The sequence below is a fragment of the Cajanus cajan genome, chromosome 6 (assembly GCF_000230855.2).
Source record: "Cajanus cajan strain Asha chromosome 6, NIPB_CcT2T_4, whole genome shotgun sequence".
Taxonomy (NCBI): Eukaryota; Viridiplantae; Streptophyta; class Magnoliopsida; order Fabales; family Fabaceae; genus Cajanus; species Cajanus cajan.
In genome coordinates, this window is record NC_138522.1 from 41,028,752 (window position 1) to 41,054,597 (window position 25,846).

Consider the following 25,846-nt stretch of genomic DNA (forward strand, 5'->3'; position numbering starts at 1 on the left):
GACTTCAACCCTGGAAGGATGCGAATAAGATCCTGAGGGAGGAGAACAAGGTTCTTAGTGCTGCCCTTGGTGAGGTGAAGCTGCGGGGGGCCGAGCTTCGATCTGCGAGGGGCGACCTTGCAAGGGTGCAGAAGTCTCTTGAGATCGCCTTGCGATCCAACGAGGCTTATGCCTCCCAGGTGGGGGAGCTGCAGGAGCTCGTCACCTTCTCTCGGGGTCGCGCCCGCTCTTTGGAGGATGAGGTGACGTCTTCTCGTGGCCAAGTGCGGGCTCTGGAGGATGTTGTGACTTCTCTTAAAGGAGAATTGGCGATGGCAGCTGAGGAGCGCCTCCGTAGCGAGGTCATTCTTGGTGGCCGGGAGGACGAGATTTCCTCCTTGAGGGCGGAGCTTGCGGAGCTGGCGGCGGGGAAGGCAGCCATGGAAGGGAGGCTTGCGGAGGTCGAACGCTCCGTTGTGATGGAGCACAAGAGGGGCTTCCAAAAGGCTGCTCTTCAGGCACGACTCCTTGCTCCCGGGTTTGACTTTTCCTCCATGCATGTGGAGAAGGTTGTCCGCTTTGGGAGGCTGGTCAAGGAGGACGATGTCGATGACAACTCTAGTGAGAATGCCTCAGCCTAGGCCGCCTTTGTAATAGCTTAGTTTATTTCTCCCTTTTTCATTTCCTTGTTTAGTATTTTCCTTTGAACTCAAGTGTCAAACTCTGCGAGTGTTTTGTATATATATTGTTCTTCGAGATTCGATTTTCCTTACTTTGATTGTTTTTCTGTCTTATCGGGCTCAATCTTGTTTTTAGAGTAGGATAGACTGTATTAAGGGTTCGAATTCGACTTCAGATGGACGTCCTAAGGTTCAAACTTGACCTCGGGTTTGCGTAAAATGAATTGTATTGAGGTTCGTACTCGACCTCAGTTTTTGTGTAAGATGAATATCATCGAGGTTCGGATTCGACCTCGAATGAACGCATCGAGGTTCGTACTCGTCCTCAATCTGGAGTAAAACGAGTTTTGTCAAGGTTCGTACTCGACCTCGATTTGGAGTAAAACGAGTTTTGTCAAGGTTCGTACTTGATAGACTATGGCCAAGGCCAAGGAATCCAAGAGGTGATATCCTAAAAGAACCAAGAGGAATGGGTTGATCTTCAAGATCTTTTCATATATTTGTACATAGTTTCTTTGTATAGGTTCACTTTTTGCCTTTGTATTTGTGAGGCACTTTACTTACTTTTAACTAGTGTTTGTATGTTGATTTTAAGGTAGGTTACTTGGAGAGTTTAACTCCATTTAACCTCCCTAGTTGATACATTCATTTTATATTTTTTTCAGTAGGAAAAAGGGGGTGACATTTAGTAATGCTTGTGGGTGTAACAAGTAATTGAGCCAGAATTGGGCCTAGGCAAAATTTTGCATATTGGACTCATTTTGCTCCTAATTTTTCATAGATTTGATTTAGCTAGGTTTCATCATCATATGATGAACCTAACTAAATCAAATCAAAGTTTTTCAAATTAAATCATGGAGCTAAATGTGTTCAAGGCTGCCTAGCTAGTTCCTTCTCCTTTGGCCGAAAATTGCTTGTTACCTTTCAAAGGTTTGAAGCTTGTCTTGCAAGCTTCTAAACCTTTGTAAGGTTAGCTTACCTTACCATGGTTCTTAAGTGAACCATGGTCAAGGTTAGCTTCTCCTAGAAGCTAGCTAAACCGTGGGAGTTTAAGTTAACCCTACCATGGTTCCTAGTGAACCATGGTTAAGGTTAGCTTCTCCTACAAGCTACCTTCCCCTATATATTTGATTTTCCTACACTTGTACTCACTTTTGAATATTTAGAGAAATAAAATTCTGATTTCTCTCTCAAGAGTCACTCATAGAAACCGTAGAGAACACCTACTCTAAGGATTCTCCAAAGTTCTTCAAACCTTAACCTAGGTTCTTCAAGCTTCTTCATCCAAGAGAAGTAATCGAACCTCCTTCTAAGATTTCTACTCCATTGAAGCTTCTTCAAAAGGAGTTTTCAGAATCTTCAAGGTGTCAACCTCAAGGCATTTCGGTCCTTAGCATGGAACTCTTGAAGAAACATCAATCTACTTCAACTAGTTCCATCATTTTTGGTATCTAGAGCCTAGTGCTCTTGAGGTTTTTTTGTTCTAACTTTGTTCATTGAATTCGTCTTGTATCTTCCTTTTCTATGTCTTAAAATTGTGTTCGCTGCATGGATCTAGTTCTAATACAATTTTTGATGGATCCTATATGTCTAATATAAAGTGATTGATTCATGTTTGCTTGTTCCTATTCTTCTTGAATCAATTTCGGTTTTGTGCTTTTAGGTACTCTTAACCTTGTGCGTTTTTAATTTTTGTTTGAGTATCTCCATTCATTCACATGTGTCCGTGATTGGACAACATGCATTGAGTTAGATTTTGCTTTTGAATCAATTGTTTTGTCTTAGAAAGTCATGTGTAGTCCTTTATATGTTGAAACTTCCTAGACTAGCTTGTTTGACCTAATTTTGTTTTGTGTTTTTGTGTCCGAAATTTTTGTGTATTTTTCTTATTGAATCTGTACCTCACCATATGTGCTTTTGTTTTACATGATTGAGTTATTAATTTGCTATTAGTCCTAGCAAATTTTTTAGAGTTAGGTTTCTATTATGTCTTGTTAAAAAGTTTTGTCAAAAAAAATTGTTAAACACTACTCCTGTTAGGTTTCTTGTGTCTTGTTGAGTGGCTGAACCTTATTAAAATTTTTTGAGCCTTAAAACAGAGACAAAACAGAGGTGTGAGTGTCTTAAATGCATGAGAAAAACAAAGGAAAAAGTGCTTAAAAATTTGACCTAAAATACTACAAAATTGTGAAGCACTAGAAAAGAAACATGCATGTGAACACCTTTGTTTTGTGTAAAAATTTTGCTGCAGTTTTTCTATATTGAAACCGAGACTTATAAGTGATAAAAAGGCATTGAAAGTCCTGAATATCAAAAGAAAAATAAGTGAAAAATATTTTGCAAAGGAAAAAGAAAGAAAATAGCAAAAGAAAAAGCCAAAGGAGTGAAAATTTTAGCAAACTTTGCTCTCGGTTTTGGTAATTTTTTGTCTACATATTTTGTTGATCCAGCCACATCTTTGTGTCTTGTTTTTGTTTATAATCTTAGCTTTTGATTTGGTAATCCATTCTAGTGCCATTCCTAGGTTAATCCTTGTGTGCTAGCCTTCAAATTTTCCTTTAATTGTTGCTTGTCATTTTTTGTGGAATTCTTTCTAGTTTGTCACATTTTTCTTCTACCAATTGGTGTGGCTATTCTAAATTGTTCCTTTTCAGTTTTTAGCATTAATATTCAGTCTTGAAGGTGGTTGAGTGCTTCTTAAAAGGTGTAGGAGGCCAAGGCAAAGGACATCCACTTGAAGGCTTTGGTGGTTGCTTAGGGAGTTTGTTCTCTCTTGGTGGCTAGGCTCTTGAAAACACCTAGAAGTGACTAATATCAAGGTTGCTTCTAAAGAGAGGAGTGAAACACCTTGTGAGGCTGCAGTTGGTGGCTGAATTGGAGCAAGAAGGAAGAAAGCTAGTTGTGAAAATTTTTGTGAAAATTTAGTGACAAATTTTAGTGACGGAAATTTTGGTTTCTAAAACTTGTTTTCCTTACAAAATCCGTCTCTAAATTTGTTTCTAAATTAGTGGCTAATTTGTTTTCCTTGAAATTAAGTGCAGCCACTAATTTCATTTGAAAGTAAATTTACATTTCATTTGGAGTGTGAATTTACATTTCATTTGAAGCAAATTTGAATTTCATTTTCTTTGTAATTTTTGTTTTCTAAATTTTTGTACAAGGCCTTTATTAAGGAGTGTCTTGGAGTGCCTTTGGTGTATCTCCATCTCTCCTTAAGAATTTTCATAGTAAATCTCGTGTAGTACTTGTGAGAGTGGTCCTTGAAGGTCTTTGGTGCCTTTCAAGCTCTCACATAGGTTTAAATTGCTTACCACGCCTAGTTTATGTTTTCTTGTCTTTAAGTTTTCAAGCACTTTATGTTTTAAGCAATTTATGTTTTCAGTCATTTAAGTTTTCAAGCAATTTATGTTTTCTTGCTCTTTATGATTTCAAGCATCATCTAAATTGTACACAAAGGCACTTGATTGTTATTTTTCTTTAAGAAAAGTTCTTTGTGAAAATTGTTTTGTGCAAGACAAAAGTACAAGGGGGTTTAGAGATTTTTACTTGAAGAGGCTTGGTTATTAAGTGACTCTTTAGTAGCTCACCTCCCTCCAAAGTTCAATTTGTACTCTTAGACCTCCAAGTGCCAAGTCTAAGCACTTCAAAAAATTTATTTTCATAAAAACTATTTTTGTATGAAAAAAATCTCTTGAATTAAAATGTCTCAAAATTCCTCCAATAGTGAAAGTGATGGCTCTCCAAAAAGTATTTCTTACATCACTAAAGAGCTTAAATCACTTAAACTATGGAAAAAGCAACAGTCCATTCAAAGAGAGAAGGAAAGAATTGAAAGAGAAGGACAACTTGCTTATCTTGAGGAAGAATTGAGAATTTTAAGGCAAGAGGAAGAAAAATTGAAAGAAGATATGAAGAAACATAGAAAAAAGAGTAGGAGCTCACATTCCCAATACACATCCCCTAATGAAAGCATGAATCAAGGGGATCACTACCAACATACTCCTAGGAGGACCACAAGGCCAAGGGAAGTCAAAGTTGACCTTCCCCAATTTTTTGGCAAAGATGATGTGGAGTTATACCTAGATTGGGAAATGAAGGTTGAGCAACTCTTTGCTTGCCATAGGGTGAGTCAAGAGAGAAAAGTCCCTCTGGCTACCCTTAGTTTCCAAGGGCATGCCATGTATTGGTGGACAGCCCTAGAAAGAGAGAGACGCCTCCACAATGATCCTCCAATTCAATATTGGAATGATCTTAAAAGTGCAATGAGAAGGAGGCACATTCTCACCTATTATGGAAGGGAGCTTATGAATAAGCTCCAAAGGCTCCAACAAAGGGATTTGTCTGTAGAACAGTACAGGCAACAAATGGAGCTTTTAATGATGAGGGCTTGTATTAGGGAAGAGGAAGCCACCACTGTAGCTAGATTCCTAAGTGGTCTTGACTTAGAGATTAGAGACCAAGTGGAGCTACTACCCTACAGGGACTTAAATGATTTAGTCCAACTTTGTGTAAGGGTAGAACAACAAATGTTGAGAAAATCTTCTTTTAAAAGAGAAGGCTCCCACTCTAGATCTCTTAAGAAAGACTACATGGAGGAGGAAAAATCTTTTGAAAAGAAAAATATTTTAGAACCCTCTAAGGAATTAGCTAAGAATAAGGATAAAAACAAAGAGAAGGGTAAAGGTACCCACAATCCACACACTAGCACAAAGACTAGTGATATTAAATGTTTCAAGTGTCTAGGGAGAGGCCACATTGCTTCTCAATGCCCTACAAAGAAAGTCATGATCTTAAGGGGGCATGACACTTATAGTAGTCAAGAAGAGACTACTACCTCCTCTTCTAGTGAGAGTGAGGTTGAAACAAAGCTTCAAAGGACCAAAGTGGAGCCAGTTTATCCTTATGAAGGAGAGCTCCTAATGCTTAGGAGAATCCTTCATAATCAACCTAGTGGTACCCTATCACAAAGAGAGAACATCTTTCATACAAGATGTAATATTTTAAATAATGCTTGTTCTCTCATTGTTGATAGTGGTTCATGGTGCAATTGTTGTAGCACTAGGTTGGTTAAAAAGATGAGTTTAATTACTATGTCACATCCTCAACCTTATCATTTGCAATGGCTTAATAAGGATGACGACATAGTAGTTGACCAACAAGTGAAGGTCAAGTTTTCCATTGGGAAGTATGAGGACCAAGTTTTATGTGATATAGTACCAATGGAAGCTTGTCATATTTTGTTAGGAAAACCATGGCAATTTGAAAAGAAAACTATACATAATGGTCTTACTAATGAAATTTCCTTCACTCACAAGGAAAAGAAATTTGTACTTTATCCTCTTTCACCTCAACAAGTGGTTGAGGGTCAAACACAAATGAAAAACAAAAGAAAAAGAGAAAAGGTAGGGAAGAGTAAAGAGGAAGAAATATCCTCTAAGAGAATTATGTCTAAAGAGAATTGCTTTATCACTAAAGAATCTATGAAAACTATTCTCTTTATTCATAAAGACCTTAACTCTTACCCTCACGCTGCCACTAGTCTTGAAGAAGAGATTCACAAATCCATTATTTTTAAAGAAAAAGAATCTCAACTTCAAGATTTTGTGAAGGAGAAGTGGACTTCATTTAGTTCTACTTCTCATGCTACTTCCTTGGTGGTGCCCAAGGTAGATAGCCTTCCTTTTCGTAGGACTTGTCCTACCTTAGTTGTGTCAATAATGCACCCAATTTATGGAATATATTATTTGTTGGATATAACATATGAACCTTCAAGGTTCCTTGTGACAAATTCTTTTCATAACCATCCAACAAATAATATAATCCAAAATTGTTTAGGAAATTTCTTAGTAGTATTTTCCTTATTTTCTAGGAAATGCCTAGGTTACCACATAGGGTACTTTAGGCAAGATATTTTAGTTTTTAGGATTAAATTTTTAGTGTGCTATAGTTTTAGCTTAAGCACATTTTTAGGATTTAGAAATATACCTAGTCTATGTTTAGGAGATGATCCTATTCATTATATTAGTAGGTCTAGTGTCATAAATTTCTTTAGGTTCCATGAAAGGATTCCTTCTAGGATTTTCCTTTCACATTTATTTGTTGAGAATATCACCTCTAATGAATTTTATTATATATTTGTAGGTGTGGCCAATAATCATGAAGACCCTCGAGATTTGAGGTCAAATCTTTTTCAAGAGGGAGGGGATGATAGACTATGGCCAAGGCCAAGGAATCCAAGAGGTGATATCCTAAAAGAACCAAGAGGAATGGGGTGATCTTCAAGACCTTTTCATATATTTGTACATAGTTTCTTTGTATAGGTTCACTTTTTGCCTTTGTATTTGTGAGGCATTTTACTTACTTTTAACTAGTGTTTGTATATTGATTTTAAGGTAGGTTACTTGGAGAGTTTAACTCCATTTAACCTCCCTAGTTGATACATTCATTTTATATTTTTTTCAGTAGGGAAAAGGGGGTGACATTTAGTAATGCTTGTGGGTGTAACAAGTAATTGGGCCAGAATTGGGCCTAGGCAAAATTTTGCATATTGGACTCATTTTGCTCCTAATTTTTCATAGATTTGATTTAGCTAGGTTTCATCATCATATGATGAACCTAACTAAATCAAATCAAAGTTTTTCAAATTAAATCATGGAGCTAAATGTGTTCAAGGCCGCCTAGCTAGTTCCTTCTCCTTTGGCCGAAAATTGCTTGTTACCTTTCAAAGGTTTGAAGCTTGTCTTGCAAGCTTCTAAACCTTTGTAAGGTTAGCTTACCTTACCATGGTTCTTAAGTGAACCATGGTCAAGGTTAGCTTCTCCTAGAAGCTAGCTAAACCGTGGGAGTTTAAGTTAACCCTACCATGGTTCTTAGTGAACCATGGTTAAGGTTAGCTTCTCCTACAAGCTACCTTCCCCTATATATTTGATTTTCCTACACTTGTACTCACTTTTGAATATTTAGAGAAATAAAATTCTGATTTCTCTCTCAAGAGTCACTCATAGAAACCGTAGAGAACACCTACTCTAAGGATTCTCCAAAGTTCTTCAAACCTTAACCTAGGTTCTTCAAGCTTCTTCATCCAAGAGAAGTAACCGAACCTCCTTCTAAGATTTCTACTCCATTGAAGCTTCTTCAAAGGAGTTTTCAGAATCTTCAAGGTGTCAACCTCAAGGCATTTCGGTCCTTAGCATGGAACTCTTGAAGAAACATCAATCTACTTCAACTAGTTCCATCAATACTCGACCTCGATTTGGAGTAAAACGAATTTTGGCGAGGTTCGTACTCGACCTCGGGTGAGCGTATTGAGGTTCGTACTCGACCTCAATTTGGAGTAAAATGAATTTTGTCAAGGTTCGTACTCGACCTCGATTTTTCGTTAAGTGAGTGTTTCCGTGAAGGTTCGAGTTTGACCTTAATTTATTAGCGCCGAGGTTCAAAGTCGACCTCAGATTGAAGTAGAGTGAATTGTTCTAAGGTTCGGATTCGACCTTGTATGTTTGTTACGTAGCACGTTGTAAAGGTTCGAACTCGACCTCAGATAAGAGTGTTAAGGTTCGTACTCGACCTCATAATTTTAACGAGGTTCGGACTCGACCTCGGATGAGAGTGAGAGAGGTTGGTTCGATTTCGTCCTTTATAAAACCAATAAATAAGAATGTGGATTGAGCAAAATGAGTGATTTTATTGATCATTTTTGTGTGCCTCGTTAAAAACCCTCTTAGTCAAGGACTGAGGCAGGAAAAGAGTGCACAACTTCGTTCATACAGAAAAGAGAAATTGAACTTAAGGAGCTACGGTGGGGGGACCCCCCTTGCTTTGCTTGCCGGACGAGGAGATCTTCAGACTGTCGGCATAACACTGCCGAGCTGTCTTCTGATTTGCTCTGACGGAGATGATCTTACTGTCATTCCCTGGGAACTTCATGGTGAGGTGCGGAGTAGATACCACCGCTCCGAGCTGATTCAAGGTTGGCCTCCCGATAATGATGTTAGAGGAGGTATTGGCCTCCACGAGGAGGTATCGAACCATGATTCTTCTTGTATCCGGAGGTACCCCGAAAGTTGTTAGTAGGTCTACGTACTTGCGAGTGTGAACTCGCTCTCCTGCGAAGCCGACTAGGGGCTCCGTGTGAGGTTGGATGAGAGAATGGGGGACGTCTAGCCTGAGGAACGTCGGCCAGTACAGGACGTCGGTCGAACTTCCTTGGTCAATGAGTGTCTTTTGTACCTCCCAGTTGGCGACTTCCACCATGATAACCATCGGATCATCCTGGTTGGGGCCGACGCCCGCGTAGTCCTCCTTAGAGAAGGAGATCGGCAGTGAGCTTTGGTGCGAGGCCGAGGTGGTAGAGTGGATGCAGTTGACATTCCGCAGGTGCCTCTTTCGGGACGAGCTGCTGGCACCGCCCCCAGCGAAACCACCTGCGATTGTGTTAATCACTTCCCGTAAGGGGGCTGTCCCTGTCTCCTGGCTTATCTCGGACTGCACTGCGGCGCCGGTATTTTGTTGGGAGCCAGAGGGTTGGTCCGTGCGAGCTCCCGAACCTCGGCCTCTGCCACGCCCCCGACCGCCATAGCCTCCTCGGTGACCCTGCTGTCACTGGATGTACTGGTCGAGGTGACCTGCCTGGACGACCTCTTCGATACGGTCCCGGAGCGTGCGACACTCCTCCGTGGTGTGACCGTGGTTCCTGTGGTACCGATAGTGCTTGGACTTGTCGGCGCTGTTGGGAGTGTGACCTGGTGGTGGAAGGGCGAGTAGGTTGTTGTTGTTGGCTTCTTCCAGGATGTGGACTCTGGGTGCGTTCAGGGGAGTGTAGAAGTCATACCTCCCCCCTCTGTTTGCCCTAGCCGACTTCTTGAACTGGTTGTCATTGTTGACTTTGACCTTATCGTTGTGCCCCTGCTCTGGCTTCGCTGGTCCTTTTCTGCGAACCTGGTCACGGAAGGCGGAGTGTTCCTCCATCTGAATGTAACCTGCAGCGCGGGCGCGGAGCTCGTCCATGTCGCAGGGAGACTCGCGACACAAGCTGTCGATGAATGGCTCGAGCTTGAGTGCCATGAGCATGGCATGTAGGGCGACCTCGGGATTCAGGTTCCTGATCTTGATCGAGGTGGCAGCGAAACGTTTCATGAATGTCCGGAGCGTTTCGTCGTCATTTTGCCTGAGACTGGCCAGGGCGGCTGAAGTGACATGGTGAGGTCGGCTTGTCGCATATTGCGCAGTGAACCTCCGGACTAGGGTGCCGAAGCTGTCGATGGATTCGACAGGCAGTTGGGTGTACCAGTTGAGCGCGGCCCCCTTAAGTGAGGTCGGAAACACCCTACACAAGATAGCATCGTTGTTGGTGTAGAGATTTACCTGTGTTGTGTATAGGTCGATGTGTTCGTCTGGGTCCGTCGTGCCATCGTAGCGGTCGAGGTGGAGAGACTTCCACCCATAAGGGAGTGGTGTCTCCATAATGCCATCCACAAAAGGGTGGCGGCGGAAGGTTGCCTGATCTCCCGCGGCATGAGTAGGAGCCTTGCTGACTTCATGGGTCGGCTTGTGCGTCGGTGCATGAGACCGATGTGAAGCAGGTCTGGGGGTTGGGACCCTAGTTGCAGTCCGGGATTGGGAGACTGAGTGCTCCTCCTCCTCATTATGGTTGCTCGTATGAGGAGGATGATCGAAGTGGTGTCGAGGGAGTTGAGCGCGGATTCGCTCGTTCTCGGCGCGTAGCGCCGTCAGGTCGGCCTCATTAGCGGTACGCATTGCCGCTAGGTCAGTGTCGTGCTTGGCACGCATGTTTTGTAGGTCAGCGGCGTGTTGCTGCCGCATTTGTTCGACCTGATCGATTAGCCTCCTCAACGATGCTTCGTTATCCATGGTAGTTGAGTGGTTTGCGTCGTCTGTTGTGCGTCTACTATGGCTTCTGGTGAAAATCATAAGCGTGGCCGATAAGAGCTGTCTTGATCGGCCCCACGGTGGGCGCCAAATGTTCTTACCGAAAATCTGTTGTAGAGCTGATCCGCCAGGTAAGATCGGTGAGCCTCCTTCACTGGTACGTTGATGCTCCAAGATGGGGGTGGTACCTGCAAAAGAGACTCCGATGCTAAAGTTAGTGTTTGTGTGAGTATTAGTCTCGTATAAGTAATGCACGTACCTTAGTGTGAATTAGGGTTATTTTGGGTCTTGGGCCTGAGATAAGATATGATAAGATTAGATAGTGGATCTCGTATGAAGCGAGATCCTTCGAGATCAGTTATGATCTGCTTAAATGCCGAGCTCGCGTAGCGCGTGCCCGACCTCATCTTGTGCTGTGATGCCGAGCTCGGAGCTTGGCTTCGCGGTACAGACAGTACAGATAGTTTAAAAAAACTATAACTAGATAAAAAATAATTGAAGCCTTTTAAGAAAAAGATAAAAAAAAAAAAATTGAAGACAGAAAATAAAATTTTAAATTTTATGATGACTAAAAATTAAGAGTTGAGAATTTTGTAACAAAAAGTATTTTTAAATCGACACAAACATTTTGCTACCTAACACCATCTTTACCTAATAGAGCATACTTGATGACATAGACGAAAATTAACTAAAAATAGAAAACACATATACTTTGGTAGATAAGAATTAAGAGGGAGATCTCATTAAAAATTTAAGAATCTTTTTTTTTTTTTTTTCTCGAATGAGATGTCAAAGTGGATGGAAATGCAAAATGTAAATAACAATGGGTTAATATGTTTGGATTGGAGTCGGGAAGCCACATACATAATCACTTTTCACGTATTCTAATACTCTAAACAGAAAAACAACAATACATGTGGATTGGAAAAAAACATAGATTATGTTGGATCAACGTTTTTCAAACACAATATCTTTCATTGTAATCTTTATTTGTTGCATGCATATAGGTATATTCAATCGGACCTATGCATCACTTGCTTACCTAGTTAAGACAAAATCCTAATAATTTAACTTTAAAAACTATAAATATTTACTGTAATTAATGTAATGATATCGAGATGTTTAAAAATTATTTCTAGAGAATCTAGAATTATGACACATTTTTTTAGGTGTTTTGTACATGGATGACTATCTACTTTTGTAGAATGTTTTCCATACCTAAACACTAATGAATGTCTAGAAATATAAGAAATTAAACATAAAGTTGTGTATTAAAAATTATATTTAGTGGTCAAAGAAAGCACCCAAGGATAAATCTTAGTAAGTAACCATGGCCACAACATTCACTTTAAGTTATCCGTCGTCCTTTTTGTCTTTTTAATTCTATCTTATACGTGCCTCTTCCGTAATGTAATTCCCAAAAGGTGGTCCAAATCTCGCACTGATAGGATAATTAAAGGTAATTAAACACTAAATCCTAATGGCAAAATAAATGCATACAAACCAAAATAATAGGTACGTCTACTATATTGATATGTGACCGATCTACCCTTGTTGAGAAGGTTCTCGATCTAGGAGGGCACACACACATTTAAGTTATAAAACAATTTAATATTAATTTTTAAATAATTAAAAAAGATTAAATATTCTTGAAGCCTAAACCCTTAACACATTCACGGTGAAGTTGAACATAGCCAAGTTCACAAAATTGTTCCCTTAACAGATGTCAGTAGCATAGACAGCTGAGCATAATAATATTCTTTAAAGCCATTGGTTCAGATTTGATTAGAGAAAAATTGGTAACGGAAAGTCACAAAAAATTAAAAAAAATAATCTGGTAGCAGAAAAATAATAAATAGGGTGGGACAATGTTGTGAATCGTTGACTGCGACCCACAAGAACATGTAAAAATGAATCTAGACCTCATTGCGTCCAGTGTTGGTGATTATTAAGGTTTAATGTCTTGTTTAGATTTTATGGCCCCAACCCAACTTTCCCATTCCACGTTGAACGCGTTAATTGCTACATTCGCATATTCATTTGCATTTGCATTTGCATAGTCCTCACGCTACCAACACTCTGCTCTCTCCTTAATTACATCCAGGTTCATCCACCATCGCTTCTTTATCTACCTTTCTTTCTTCTTTTCATATCTCATAATTCATAATTCCTTCTCTTTACCTTTCTTCACTCTTCTCTATCTGCTCTGCTCTGCTCTACTCCCATGTATTCTCTTTCTACCTCAACACATTCCTCATCGTCATTCCCCTGTTCCTCTGTTTCATTCCCCTGTTCTCTCTGTTCCTGTAGTAGTTGTTGTTGTTGTTGCTGCTGTACCGACCCATAACCTCAATTCCGCTCAAAGTGCAAACTTTTCCCCTTTCCAATTTCGGGTCAACCCATGGACTCTCATCCGGGTCTATCTCTCGGGCTGAGCGCCCCTCTCTCGTCACCGGCAGCAACACTCTGTGATTCCTCTGTTCCGTGGCGGATATTCAATGAACGACGCGCCAAAGAAGAAGAAGAAGAAGAAGAGGAAGAAGAAGGGAGCGAAACGATCAACTTCATGGACCAGCGCGTGAAGAGGAAGGCAGAGGGTCACCAACACTCGTGTTTCCCTTCGAAGCGCGTGGCGGTGGATTCCGCAGTGGGGTGGTGGAACCAGCCACTGGGCGTGGCGGACCCCGAGATTTTCGACATCATGGAGAAGGAAAAACGGAGACAGTTCAAGGGAATTGAATTGATCGCTTCGGAGAATTTCGTGTGCAGGGCAGTGATGGAAGCTTTGGGGAGCCATTTGTGCAACAAGTACTCTGAGGGAATGCCTGGTGCGAAATACTACACGGGTAATCAGCACATTGATGAGATTGAGTTTCTGTGTTGCCAGCGTGCGTTGGTGGCGTTTGATCTTCACCCTGGCAATTGGGGTGTTAATGTTCAACCGTATTCTTGTACTTCTGCTAACTTTGCTGTGTACACTGGGATTTTGCATCCCGGGGATAGGATAATGGGTTTGGATTCGCCTTCTGGGGGGCATTTGAGTCATGGTTATTATACCCTTGGGGGGAAGAAGGTTTCTGCGGCCTCTATTTTCTTTGAGACTTTGCCCTATAAGGTGAATCCGCAGACTGGTTATATTGACTATGATAAGCTTGAGGAGAAAGCCTTGGATTTTAGGCCCAAGATACTTATTTGTGGGGGGAGTTCGTACCCCAGGGAGTGGGATTATGCCAGGTTCAGGCAGGTTGCTGATAAGTGTGGAGCCGTGTTGATGTGTGACATGGCTCATATCAGTGGTCTTGTGGCGGCTAAGGTGCTTGCTCCCTTGTCTCTGTTTAAATTATGTTAACGATTTTGTAATTGTTTATGCTTTTTTGAATGTGGATGGAGCTCTGATTCAGGTTTCCTTGGAGGCCAGACTGTAGAGGTAGTTGTATTATATGTTTTAAAACTAGTATGATAGAGTTGCGTAGACTTGACATCTTTAGCTTTAGGTCCGTTTAGATAAACTTTTCTATGATTACTTAAAAGAGAAGAAAATAAGAAGATAAAATAAATTAAACTTCTCTCATTAGTTAAAATTTACTTATGCATCTTTGTTTGTGGTGAAGTTAGATGAGATGATTTCGATAAAAGATGTGTACATAAGTTGACTTCAATTAATAAGAGAAGTATAATTCATTTACCTTATGTTCTTCTCATATAAATACTTATTATTTGAAGAAAATAAATAATTTAATATAATTTGATATTTAGCTATGGTGCATACTACTAATGGGTTTGGCTCCTCTAAACTGAGGGATATGTAAGTGTTGATTAAAAAACAATTTAGATTGTGATTATTAACTGTGAAATTGTTAAAATCTGAATAGTTGATTTTTCAATCAACAATAACCTTTCTTTACCATCTAAAGTGTTGTGAGGAACTGTTGAGACAAGGATAAAAATTCTTGTATAGTTCTAGAGATTGGGAAAAACCAAAAGCAAATTGCCTACTCTTTCTTTGTTTTTCCCTATCCTACCCAGAATTTTAAAATGCTTGGATTTTGATGAAATTGCCTTTTGAATGGAAATTCTATATGAAATTGTATAATGGTTTTTATTTTCATTAACCACCTCTGTGAAACATAAAAGTCAGTGTGGTTTACTGATTATGTTTTGGGTGGAAGTTGAATTTCCTGTGTTGACTGGGAAATATGCATGGATTAAAATTGTATATATAATATATTTAATTGAAGATATGTCATGTGTTTCAACTCTGCTACAGTTTTGGCATTCCTTCATTTCTAAAATGGTTGTGTGCCAAATGTGCTGTTCCCTTTATTTGTTTGGCTCTTTGCATAGGGTTCTGATTTTCTATTATCTGGCTAAATGTGCTTTAAAGTATATTAATGGTATTTTTTTTACAGGAAGTAGCTAGTCCGTTTGACTACTGTGATATTGTTACCTCAACCACCCACAAAAGTCTCCGAGGTCCAAGGGGAGGCATCATCTTCTATAGAAGGGGGGCAAAACCAAGGAGGCAAGGTTTCGTCCATAATTATGGAGATGACAGTAATTATGATTTTGAGGAGAAAATAAACTTTGCTTTGTATCCATCATTACAAGGAGGCCCCCACAATAATCATATTGCTGCACTTGCCATTGCTTTTAAACAAGTTGCAACTCCAGAGTACAAAGCATACATGCAGCAGGTGAAGAGAAATGCACAGGCATTAGCCTCTGCCTTGTCGAGAAAAAATTGCAGATTAGTCACTGGTGGGACTGACAATCATCTGTTGCTATGGGATCTAACAGCACGTGGCTTAATTGGTAATTTTTTCAATCAGCCTCTATTCTTATTTTGCAAATATATTAAATTCTAACTGAATTTGAAATGCAAATGCCTTTTTTTTGCTGTTAATAATAATGGGTTATATTTTGGTGTACTAGCATCTAGAAATGGAAAGTTATACTAACATAGAAGTGGCTTAGGTTGTTTGGATTAACTTTTCTAGAAGCACTTTTAGGAGGGAAAAATAGGAAGGAAAATCAAAATAAGTTTTTCCATAAGTTAAAGTCAGTTATGTTTGAGTTAAAAATAAGATTTTGGAGAAACTAATAGGAGAGAATTTCTATAGAACAGCTCATGCATACACTAATTTTAGTGTATGGAGAAGCTTTTTTAGTTTTCCTTCTTATTTTGCTCTTCTAGAAGTGTTTCTAGAAAAGTTTATGCAAACAAACCCTTAATTTCATGGTTTTGTCCTAATAAATTAAAGTTGTATGCTCATTCTACTTGACCTTGTTAGGTATTTCAATGCAAGTTAATCTTAATTTCATTTTACATAACTTCACTGAAGACATACATAAAATGTTTTTAGTTTAAAATTACCTATTATCATATTACAATTGAGTAAATCATATTACCTTTTTAACCCTAAACCCTAATTAGTATCTAACTAGATCAATACTTACCTAATTTTGTGAAATGTGTACACACTGAGCTTATGTAAACTATGGACCTCACAACTTGTGTATAGAAACCAAAGCATATAATAATTATATAACTATAACAACTACCGGTCCTTATCCCACCGGGTAAGCTTTAGTACTTATTATAAAAATAACTGGGAACAATAACTACAATGTAAGCTAATTTGATTTGGCATGTTTTCATTTTGCCACCATGTGGTTTAAACTTCAAAGTTCAAACATACTGGTAGCACTCTTTCCTTGAGATAGCACATAATCCTAGTTTTATCTTACTCAGATTCTTTGAAAACTTTGAACATGATAAATTAGTAAATCACGCCCCAACTTCGGGTGTTATAGGCAATATTTTGTTGAGCTGGACATCAGGCTTCATCTGGATTTTGGATAATTGGATCTGAATTTGAATACTTAGTTTCTTTTGTTATGTATTTCCTAATTTAATCTCCTTAATTGATTTCAAACAGCAACTAAGATTTAAGAGATTAGGATACAATTCAATATTTGAGTATCAGTTAAGGCCAAGAGACTTGATGGATTAAAAGCTTAAAGTTAAACTATGTTTGAAGAGGTGTTGGTTTGCAAGTTGTACATTGATGATTTATTGACTGGTTACATTGAAGAAACAATGGAAAAAAGGCTGATCTTCATGCATGAGATATCTAAATTGGCCAAGAGTTAAAGTGGTTGTGTAAAAAAAATTGTTCATTTAAAACTGCCATGGGTTTGCATGGTTTTTGCTAGATCAGTTGCTTTGACTCGGGCTATCCTTATATTTTTTTGGTTGACTTTCTAAATTCTAACCAAAAGACTCTGTCAGTGCAAGTCCATACATAGATTTTATCCTTCTAAAGTGAAAAGATGTGAAGTAAAAAATTAAGAGTATTTTCACTGTTAATTTTTATTAAATTATCTTGTAAACATAATTACCATTAAATTAATGATAGATATATCCACACTTTCTCCGTTTACACATTTCCTCACATTGGGCGAGTTAAATCCACATGTGCATTTTTGTCTTTGCAATTCTTGACTATGTCTTGGATTCTGAATATACATACTTAAAGTTGTGTTGACTAGATAAATCATGATTGAGGCATGAAATTCCAGCTTGAATTTAACCATGATTTTTTTTTTTTTTTTTTTTGCAAATTCATGACTATGGAGACAGATATTCCTAAAACAAATATCATGAAGGGATCATCCTGTTTCCAGCTGGGGGTAGGGGACAGGAAGGGATCATCCTGTTTCAAGTTTTAACATGACGAAGTCATGCTTGAATCTTGTGTCTATCTTTCTCCTCTGAGTTTTAAATATTAAATATTTGAGATCTATCTAATATTTTGTTTGAAGAGACATCATGAAAACAATATTTAAACACGATTTGCTATGTATATCAGAGGATCCATTCCCAATAGGGAATCGTGATGAAAGGGAAAAGAATAAAAAAGTTGGCCTCTATTGTTTTGAATTTTGAGTAGTAAAGACAAAAGATGCTAATGTATATATTTGTTTTTAATGAGTATTTCAAATTTTAAGCTCCTTTATGCACGCGCTGTGTGTGCTACTCGTGATTTCGCATACTCCTTTTTGCTTCTCATGTAAATTATGTCCCTGAAATTGACGTCAACATGCCCTCTGTAATTTTATTGTGTATTACAGACAGAAACTATGAGAAGGTCTGCGAGGCGTGTCACATCACTCTCAATAAATGTGCCATTTATGGTTCGATTTCTCCTGGAGGAGTGAGAATTGGTATGTACCTCCCATATAGTACAACTATAGCTATGGTATTAGTATAGTAATATAGTTTCAATCTACTTAATTTCTCCTATTGAATATGATTTCTGGTGCAGCAAATATTGTATGCTTGCCATGCCATTAAATGTCCATGCTTACTGCATAGCTTGTGATTAGTTTTATGCAGCAAGTATCAAACTCTAAATTATAATAAATTCCTGTTAGCTCATAGTTCCACATATTTAGTAAATGGTCCCTCAAATATCATATCTGTTAGTGTTAGGGAATTGATTGGTGTAAAGAAAAAAGTTGGGTATTTATCATGCCTACTACAGCCTACCACTTCCTAGTGCAGGAGAGCATAGATGATCGTGTATCTTCTAAGTCACATTTGTTTGTGTACTTCAAGCCAATTATATTGCTATATAATTTCTATGTTAAATCAAATTACTGTTGAGTCTTATCCATTTTGTTTTGTTTATGTTCTAACGTTGCTTTATTTCATTGGTAATTTATTCAGGTACTCCCGCAATGACATCAAGAGGCTGTTTAGAGGAAGACTTTGAGACCATAGCTGATTTTCTTCTGAGGGCAGCTCAGATTACCGGCAAGGTTCAAAGGGAACATGGGAAATCATACAAAGATTTTCTCAAGGGCCTTCAGAATAATAAAGAAATTTCTGATCTCAGAAATCGGGTTGAGACATTCAGCACCCAGTTTGCAATGCCAGGATTCGATATTTGATTTTGATGTGTAAACACACTTATTGCATCATTATTTTTTTTATAGGTTTTTTCCCCTTGCTCTTACTAGTTAGTTAGCTTATGTAAATAACATATGGAAATGGAAATCAAATCGTCATGCAGCCGCTACACATCACAGTTAGCAATGTCCCTCTTCTTCAACCACAACTTTAGTTGTGGCTACCTTTCTTTTATTATGAAGAAATTGTCGTGATAGAAAACGCATGAAAAGAAATGTTACTAAACCACGTTAATTGAATTATTTTACAGTCTGTTATTGGATATGCTTTTCTTCTGTTATTCCTGTTTATTGCGTGGAATATATTGGCATATATAAATTAAAATGAGAATAGCAAAGTTTATTGAGAAGCTGTCATTGTTCATTTGTACATTAAAACACTACTTTTAACGTGGGTAAATTGTTGGACAATGACCATTGCTTTAGGCTGGGTCAAATACAATTTCTGCCCGTTTGGCATCAAGCATGCCGGAGTGGATGATATCCAATATACTATTACTATTACTCTTGTTTTTTTGTCTCTGTCTGCACTTTCAATCTTATTTTATTGTTTAGTTTTAAAGCATTATTCATGTGGAACCCTTATGAGGAGGCAAGGCATGAATTTGCGGCAAGGGACAAAAAGCATGAGATACGGTTACAAGTGAGAAAGTGACCGCTGAGGTTTTTGTAACATCCCTTAACCCCAAAAAGGACAAGTTGAAAAAAAAAATGAAACAGAACAAAATTGTGAGTGTGAGTAAGAGAGAGAAAGAGATGTCAGGCAATGGGAGAATGTGGTGAGATGAAGTTTTCATCATCATCATCTCCATTGCTTTCAAAGTGAACCGAATCAGACAAAAGCTTCCCGAGAGCAAAAGAAGCTGCCTTTCACATTAAAGCAGTCCAAGAATCTGAGAGTGCTTCTTTTCACTACCCTTCTAAGCCTCCCTTTCAGGACTATAACGAATGATTAGTCATGTTCTGTGCCAACCAAAACCCTTCTTTCAAAATTCAATCTTTAATAAAGAGAGAAAAAAAGAAAAGCAATTTAAAATTAACCCCATAACATCATACACACTACTGTGTGTGCAGTCACCAGTGTCTTAACTTTTTTTAACTTTTCCTGTTACCCCTCGTACACCTTTTGTCTCTTTCTTCCCTGGCTGCAAACAATTAGAGGAGGAATCGAAGTTTCTTTCTTTCTTTCATTAATCCATTGTCAATGTTGTTTTCATACCCAGAACCAAATTCAATTCGAGAGAACCTTCTTTACTTGTGAGTAACTGAAAAACCAAAAGAGGAAGACCCCAAGTGATAATAATAATAATATTAATATTAATTATAAAAAAAAGGGTTAATAAAAAAAAGGTACAACAACCCCATCAACTGTTCCTCTACCTTGTCTTTGTTTCTATTTTCCTTTTTTTTTTTGTTTTTTTTTTCAGGCAGACAGAGACCTGTGTGATTTGGTTTCATTTCACCTATGACTGCAAAAGTCCAAAAGCCTCTTCCTCCCTTCGACAATCTCGTCAAAGAAATCATCAATCTGAGCAACAATGTTGTCTGCCCCAGATCTGAGAAGCCCAAAACACAGCCTGACATTCTCCACTCTCTCCCTCACACTCTCCCACTCCATCACCCCCTTCTCCAACTCCCCCCTCAGCTCCTCCATGGCCACCTTCGACCTCCCAAACTCATGCAACAACATCCCCTGCGCCCCCCCAATCTCCGCCGCCACCCGCCGCTGCAACCTCGCCGTCGACATCATAAACGCCGACCCCAAAAACAAACACCCCTCATACCCCCCCACCACCAATTCCGACCACTCCCCCCAACAATACACCAATCCATACAAAAGTATCATCAGCAGCAACGAACTCACGTTCCTCATTGCATACAACACCCCTCTAAACCCGTTGAACCCGTTCAGCTTCGACTCCACCGACACCCTCTCCTCCATCCGCAAACACAAGGGCTCTATCCGATTCTCCATTAACCCTCGATTCTCCTCCTCCAACCCCACCGCCTCTCTGCCACACCCAGATATCGCTCTCATAACCTGTTTCATAACCCATTATCATCTCACCCAAAAGAATTGTCTTTTTAAGAAACAAAAATAAATAAATAAATAAAATAGTGACCTGGCGTGAGAGGTGCGGGGTGAGGTGGCGGTGGGAGTCGAGGGAGGTGGCGATGTTTATTGCGGCGGAGGAGTAGTTGTCGATGGCGGAGACGGCGGACTTGATGACGTGGCAGGCTTCCCAAAGCTTGGAGGTTTGGTCCATGTACTCGTCGAGCCACTTGTCGCCGAGGGGGAGGTGGAGCTTCTGAACGAGGAGTGTCAATTGCGTGTGGAAGGATCTGAGCAGAGAGAGTGCCCTTTGGAGGAATTGAATCGACATGAAATTTGTGGTGAGAAACACTCTCTCCAGATCGTCGATTCCTCGCGTGAGGAAGGAGTAGAAGCCGTTGACGGAGTTGGTGGAAGAAGGATCCATTACTCTTTGAGTGAATCAGTGAAAGGGGAGAGAAAGAGAGAGAGAAGAGTTATTTAAATTGAGAGAGAGTGGAGTTGGGCGCAATGATGGCTGTTTCCTACACAGGGGAAAGGATCATTCCTTCCTAATATGCCTCCCATTTTCATTCTTTAATCTAATGCATAAAATCAAATACACCACCTTTAATTCAACAAACCAAACCTCCTAATTTATTTTTAAGTAACTCAGATTTTGCTATTTTTTTTATAGAGATTGAGTTTTTCATGGGTGGCCTGATGCAAGGTTTGACTGTATAAAGTATAAACCAAGCCTTTGCCTTCTTTCCTCAAATTCTTCCTCGAGCTACTGAATTGTGCTGTCTCTTGTTCAACTCTTTTCTATTGAAATTTGAACTTTTGTTTTTCCCAAATCACCTTGCTTCTAACTTCTAACTTGTAATCTTCTACCATACATAAATCACTCTTTTCAGACCTTTTACCACTTTTATTATAATTAGTATTACCTTAGGATTTGGACAAAAGAGAATCATGCTTCCTCATACCCTCCTCTCAATCCCCTCTATCTACTATATTAAATTTAGAGCACTAACTTCGAAGTTGCATAATCCAAATCTCATCTATAGTATCATTTTAATTCAAGCCATTAGCAAGCTAAATAATAATAACAATAATAATAATACTACATATCCATGCCATTGATTGAGTAGGCCTTACTACCCATCAAGCGACAGATATATTGGTAGAAAAAGGAAAAACAGATTTTGAGTTGCATAGTTTCATCATTGTTCAGTATTGCAACTGGGTCCCATAATATGTGCATCATACCGAATGGGTTTTAAATCTTAATTCATGGATCGTTTTTTAGTCACTAATTGAATGTCACAAAGTATTTCCTTTCCTTTATTATATTGGCAAAGTATATGTAATGTATGTGATTCTTTTTCCTTTAATTGCTATTTATATGGATGACTTTATTTATTTTTTATTTTCCTGGTTGGGAAAAAGGAGAATGGGGGACCATTACCCAGCAATCTAAATTATGCATCGGGTAGTGTAACATGTTATTAAATTTGGTTGAAACTAGTGCTCGTGGGTTTTCGGAGAATGGAACGTCTTAGAAGCATGTTGGTCTTCCAAGATTTCATTGGAAAGTAAATAAAGAATCGGAGATAGGCAAAGAAGGAATTGCACACACATGAACATTAATATGGGCACTCGTCACAACAAAGCACCTTACAAAAGGATGAGGTCACAAAGGGTACCTTTTTATTTTCTTATATAATCATGTCGGAAATTTTATTTTACCACTTAGCAACTCTGTTGAAGAAAAATAAGTAATCTAATTTTTTATGTAAAAATTGTACGCTCTTATGAATTTGGATTAATGTGATAATAACCTAAGTTTTTTTTTTATATTTTGGGTAGGGGATGGAAAGCAAGAGAAACTGAAGTATGTATTTTGATTTTTCTTGATTTATTATTATGGAGTGTAAATTATATATACTATTTAATATTTTGTTTCGGATATGATTTTCTGTGTCAGTAGCTATTCTATGAAGCTTTAACATCTTTTTTTCTATTTTATTTAACGTAAAAGTAAGGATAATATGTAAGTTGCACATATAGTTAGCGAAATTTTTTTTTATTAATTTATTAAAATTTATTTTAAATATAAATTTTAAGTAATTATTATAAAAGTTAGTGTCTTTAATAAAAGATATTTATAATCTATAAAAAATATATATAAATCTTTAATTGTTTTTATATAGAGGATGTCTCTAAAAAAAACTTAAACAATTGTCTAAGAATATTCAAAAAGTAACATGTTTATCTTAACCTTAGAGTCCATTTATGTACTTGAGCCTGCACGTATTGGTTCTTATCTTTCGAAAATAATTCTCACAAATATTAGCACAACATTTTAATTTTATCAACTAATCGTCGACCAACTAACCTCAAAAAGAACCATTAATCGAACTCGACTGAAAAGTACAAAGCTCCTCAATCTCAAGTGCCTACGGATGAAGATGCTTAAGGTTGGTGTACTGGCCAGCCAAGTTGCCGACTTGTCCCTCACCAATCCATTGACTCAATCAAAGGTTTACCAGCCTGACCAAGCAGTAAACCCATCATTGTCGAGTTCCTCAGCTCGGCATGAAACATGGACATCAAAATACCACATCGGCCCAAAGAGGACACGTCATGAAACAGATAAAAATACAATCTTGTTACCATGCCGCCTACACGTTCTCGAGAACGAGGCGACAGTTGCAACACAAGGCATCTTGACAGGCAAGCATGCGCGAAAGGTCACTCCCCTCCAGCGAGCTCGGTCTTAACTCCTCGACCTATGGTCTTCGGAGCTCGGGGGGCTAGTGTACTGTCCGTGCTGTGAAGCCGAGCTCCGAGCTCGACATCACAACGCAAGATGACCTCGAGCACGCGCTACGCGACGTCAGCTCGGCATTTAAGTAGATCATAACTGATCTCAAGGGATCTCGCTCCAGACGAGATCCCTTATCTAATCTTATCATATCTTATCTCAAGATCTTATCATATCTTATCTCAAGGTCTTATCATATCTTATCTCAAGGTCTTATCATATCTTATCTCAAGATCTTATCATATCTTATCTCAAGATCTTATCATATCTTATCTCAGGCCCAAGGCCCAAAGCAACCCTAATTCACACTAAGATACGTGCATTACTTATACGAGATTCATACTCCCACAAACACTAACTTTGGCATCGGAGTCTCTTTTGCAGGTACCACCCCCATCTTGGAGCACCAGCGTACCCGCGAAGGAGGCTCACCAATCTTGCTCGGAAGACCGTCTCTACGACAAATTTTCGGTAAGAACAGTTGGTAATTGGTTATCGAAATAACTAAACAATACACAAGACAAAAGTTCGATCAACAAAATTACTAGACAATACATAGGCTATTAATCTTAAACACTTAGGGCAACAAAGCTTAAAATGTGAGTTGTAACATGTGAAATTTTAATGATAATTGTTGATTGTATTGATTGCATGTTTAGCTGTTCAATTATTGTAAAACATTAAGGATTAAATAATTCTTATAAGTTTAGATCTTTAGAAGTTATTTTGAGTTGAGATCAAAGTTGACAAAGTTTAAGGGATGGTATATAAAGTTTTCCTTAAGACTTGAACTTCATAAGTTCATTTCCTAAGAAATCTAGAGAGAGAAAGTTAAAGATAAAAGTTTTAGAGCTAGAGATAGTCTTCTTTCCTCCTATTGATTTCGTAGAGAGTTCCCCTAAGTTTGATTGAGTAGCTGAGTTGATATTCAAAGCTTTTGGAGCTAAGAATCAGAGACCTCGATGTTGTCATGTGGAGTTCCCAGAGGATCTTGTTCTTTCGTCTACCTTTGTTCTAGGTGATCTAAGGGAAGGGAAGCTTACATGTTGAATCATAGTTGTATTATATGTGTTGATTATAACTTGAGTTTCATTTCTTGTAGCTGCATTGTTGAATTGAAGAAAAGATATTGTTGGAAAAAAAGATACACACTAGAAGGGGAAGTTGAATAATGTATATCAAAAACTTACGTTTTTATAGTGAAGCAGTGAAAAACGTAAACAGATGAAATATTGGAAGGTAATCAAATGAAGTGGTAAAACAGATAAAATGACACAAGTATTTTTATACTAGTTCATCTCCAACCTAGAGACTACATCTAGTTCTCAATCCAACTAGATTGAGTTCTACTATCTTCAACAAGATACAAGTATTCTTTACCAAGTCACTTGTGGCTAAAACCAAATATTCCTTCACTAAGCCTCTCTCGGCTTAAACCCAAGTATTCTTTCAACAAGTCTCTCTAAACTTAACCACCAAGTTTTATTTTAAACAAGTATCTCTAAGCTTAATCCTTACAAATACAATTGATAAGAGTTACAAGAAAAATAACTTCGTCTCTTCTAGACGTGGTGCTATAAAATTTTGGCGCACGTAATCTACAAAGAATTTTATACATGATTTGCTATAAGTTTCTTCTTCATAGAGCTTTAGTTGTTTATTTCTCACTACGTGAGTTTTGCTCTGCTATGATGCTTTTTTATTTTCAGCGCTTTCTTTTTGTTTTTGCGTGCACGCTCTTTTTACTTCGTATTTTACTCATCCTTAATCGCATTGTGCATTCTTACTCGTCTCTCCGTCCCTTTTCTATTTGAGGGCTTGACCCTTATATAACAACTTTAGAGGAGATGACCGTTGTAGTAACGTTCAAAATTTAAACGTTCAAATTTTCTTGAATTGCTTCGTTTGTCTTTCCAACTATTCTTCATAGGGCACTGTAGATGCACTTAATGCAAGTATTAAATGCTGGTTAGAGATGCAGGTATCCCCTATCTGATCTAGCCAACTATTTATCATCTATTTCTTATGTTTTGAGTGTGACAGAGTAGTGTCAAAGCAGAGCCGTTCTTTTTAGTGTCTTGTCCGAGATATCCAGGATTTTCTCTTTCTATCTTAACATAGTAATTTGCATTCCCTTTTTGAAAGCTTTCATTTTCTTCAAAAAAACCTTCCTTATTCGATCTATTAAGGAATAAAGTATTAATGTTTCTTCAAGGAATAATCTGACAATATAACAAGAAATAAATATGGCATTTATTCCAGATCATATACTTCGTTTGGTGTGCTTTGTCTTACAGATGAACTATGTCACTGCTTCATCTGAAATGCTTTCTTTTGAAAAAAAATTGGCTTCTTGTTTGTTATTTTGAAGAAAGGCATTTTTATGAAACTCTAATCTGTTTAGATAAATGTTTATTATCATAAAAACTTATAACACTTCAAGGGATTACAGATGATACTTTA

At 38.3% G+C, this 25,846-nt stretch overlaps 2 protein-coding genes across 4 annotated transcripts; one reads left to right on the plus strand and one right to left on the minus strand.

Annotated features, from left to right (window-relative positions):
• The first annotated feature begins 12,533 nt into the window (after positions 1-12,533).
• On the plus strand, positions 12,534-19,490 carry LOC109797011 (serine hydroxymethyltransferase 7). Of its 3 annotated transcripts, XM_083077104.1 has the most exons (5): positions 12,534-13,860; positions 14,957-15,359; positions 17,682-17,774; positions 18,280-18,484; positions 19,345-19,490. In XM_083077104.1, exons 1-5 carry the CDS (start codon positions 12,949-12,951, stop codon positions 19,475-19,477), a joined length of 1,746 nt encoding a protein of 581 aa, XP_082933230.1. In that variant the 5' UTR covers positions 12,534-12,948; the 3' UTR covers positions 19,478-19,490. The 3 variants fall into 3 exon arrangements, with proteins under 3 accessions (XP_082933230.1, XP_082933229.1, XP_020212482.1); XM_020356893.3 differs by lacking the exon at positions 19,345-19,490 and having other exon boundaries at positions 12,537-13,860; positions 18,280-18,784; XM_083077103.1 differs by lacking the exons at positions 17,682-17,774; positions 19,345-19,490 and having other exon boundaries at positions 18,280-18,784.
• Positions 19,491-19,892: 402 nt separating this feature from the next.
• LOC109797012 (BPS1-like protein) lies at positions 19,893-21,691 on the minus strand. The gene is made up of 2 exons (XM_020356894.3): positions 20,645-21,691; positions 19,893-20,562 (listed from the first exon to the last, which is right to left on the minus strand). The coding sequence occupies exons 1-2, from the start codon at positions 20,999-21,001 to the stop codon at positions 19,981-19,983; spliced, it is 939 nt and encodes a 312-aa protein (XP_020212483.1). The 5' UTR covers positions 21,002-21,691; the 3' UTR covers positions 19,893-19,980.
• Between the last annotated feature and the right edge of the window lie 4,155 nt (positions 21,692-25,846).

Bases quoted from the DNA above. Each gene is read 5' to 3' on its own strand.
- LOC109797011 (XM_083077104.1), top strand. From the start codon at position 12,949: ATGGACTCTCATCCGGGTCTATCTCTCGGGCTGAGCGCCCCTCTCTCG. The intron at 15,360-17,681 runs GTAATTTTTTCA...TGTGTATTACAG, and splicing joins AACAGCACGTGGCTTAATTG to ACAGAAACTATGAGAAGGTC. The intron at 17,775-18,279 runs GTATGTACCTCC...TAATTTATTCAG, and splicing joins TCCTGGAGGAGTGAGAATTG to GTACTCCCGCAATGACATCA.
- LOC109797012 (XM_020356894.3), bottom strand. From the start codon at position 21,001: ATGGATCCTTCTTCCACCAACTCCGTCAACGGCTTCTACTCCTTCCTC. The intron at 20,563-20,644 runs GTCACTATTTTA...GTTATGAAACAG, and splicing joins CCCCGCACCTCTCACGCCAG to GTTATGAGAGCGATATCTGG.